Source organism: Camelina sativa, chromosome 11 (assembly GCF_000633955.1).
Source record: "Camelina sativa cultivar DH55 chromosome 11, Cs, whole genome shotgun sequence".
NCBI classification, from domain to species: Eukaryota; Viridiplantae; Streptophyta; class Magnoliopsida; order Brassicales; family Brassicaceae; genus Camelina; species Camelina sativa.
Window position 1 is genome coordinate 16,701,982 of NC_025695.1, and position 964 is coordinate 16,702,945.

The window sequence follows — 964 nt, forward strand, 5'->3', positions numbered from 1 at the left end:
GAAACAGGAACAAAGTTGTTAGATCATTGTGGCTCTGATACCATGTGAATAGAGAGAATATAATTGTATTATATTGTTGTATACTATTATCAAATAGAATAATACAACTTATATATAAATACAAACTATAATCAAATGACATAACTAAAGGGATTACATAGAATAATATAATTAATGTATATTAGAGTAATATATGGGATTTGAGTAATCATAGGTGATATGATGATACTCTTTCCTTAATACTTTGTTACCAATTATGCCCGGAAACACGCCGTCCTCCTAATCATCACTGTGGTTTCCAGAGGCGGCGCTCACGTTGGAGGTGGAGGCCATGCTCATGTAGGAGGAGGCCATGCTAGTGTGGGAGGTGGTCATGTTAGTGCAGGAGGAGGAGGCCATGCTAGTGTAGGAGGTGGTCATGTTAGTGCAGGAGAAGGAGGCCATGCTAGTGTAGGAGGTGGTCATACTACTGAAGGGGGAGGCCATGCTGTTGGAGGCGGTAGCGGCCATGGAGAAGAAGAAGGACGACATGGGATCGGAAGAGGCGTCGGTATGGTTCATCGACCAGCGAAGAGGAACGGAGGCTCTGCACTAGTGACTCCCTTTGCCGATAGATTTGCAACTGCTTTCTTGATCATCGTTTTTTTTCTTTAACTAGATCGAGCTCAGTTATATTTTCTTTGATATATTGAAATTTCAGGATTTGATTTTGGGTCAAAGAGTTTGGTAGGTTAAGTTTTTTTTTTTTTTTAAGTCTTAATTAGTTTCGACTTTCAAGAAGATATGTTTGAGTGTTTGTGTTGTTTAGACACACAGATGCACACTTCGGTAAAGAAAAGGGTTTTCTTTGTTTGAGGAGATTACATACTTGCACATTTAGGTTATTTATACTCTCTGCCCATAAATCAATCCAAACACAAAACCAATACAAAACTCTGATCGGTGATGTGAGTATTGAACACAG

The 964-nt window shown here is 39.3% G+C and overlaps 1 protein-coding gene across 1 annotated transcript; it reads left to right on the forward strand.

Moving 5' to 3' along the window:
* Positions 256 to 751, forward strand: LOC104723615 (glycine-rich cell wall structural protein-like; the record flags this gene model as incomplete). Its single annotated transcript, XM_019231880.1, has 1 exon — positions 256 to 751. A coding segment is annotated over one exon (399 nt), but the record flags the coding sequence as incomplete, so codon positions are not given.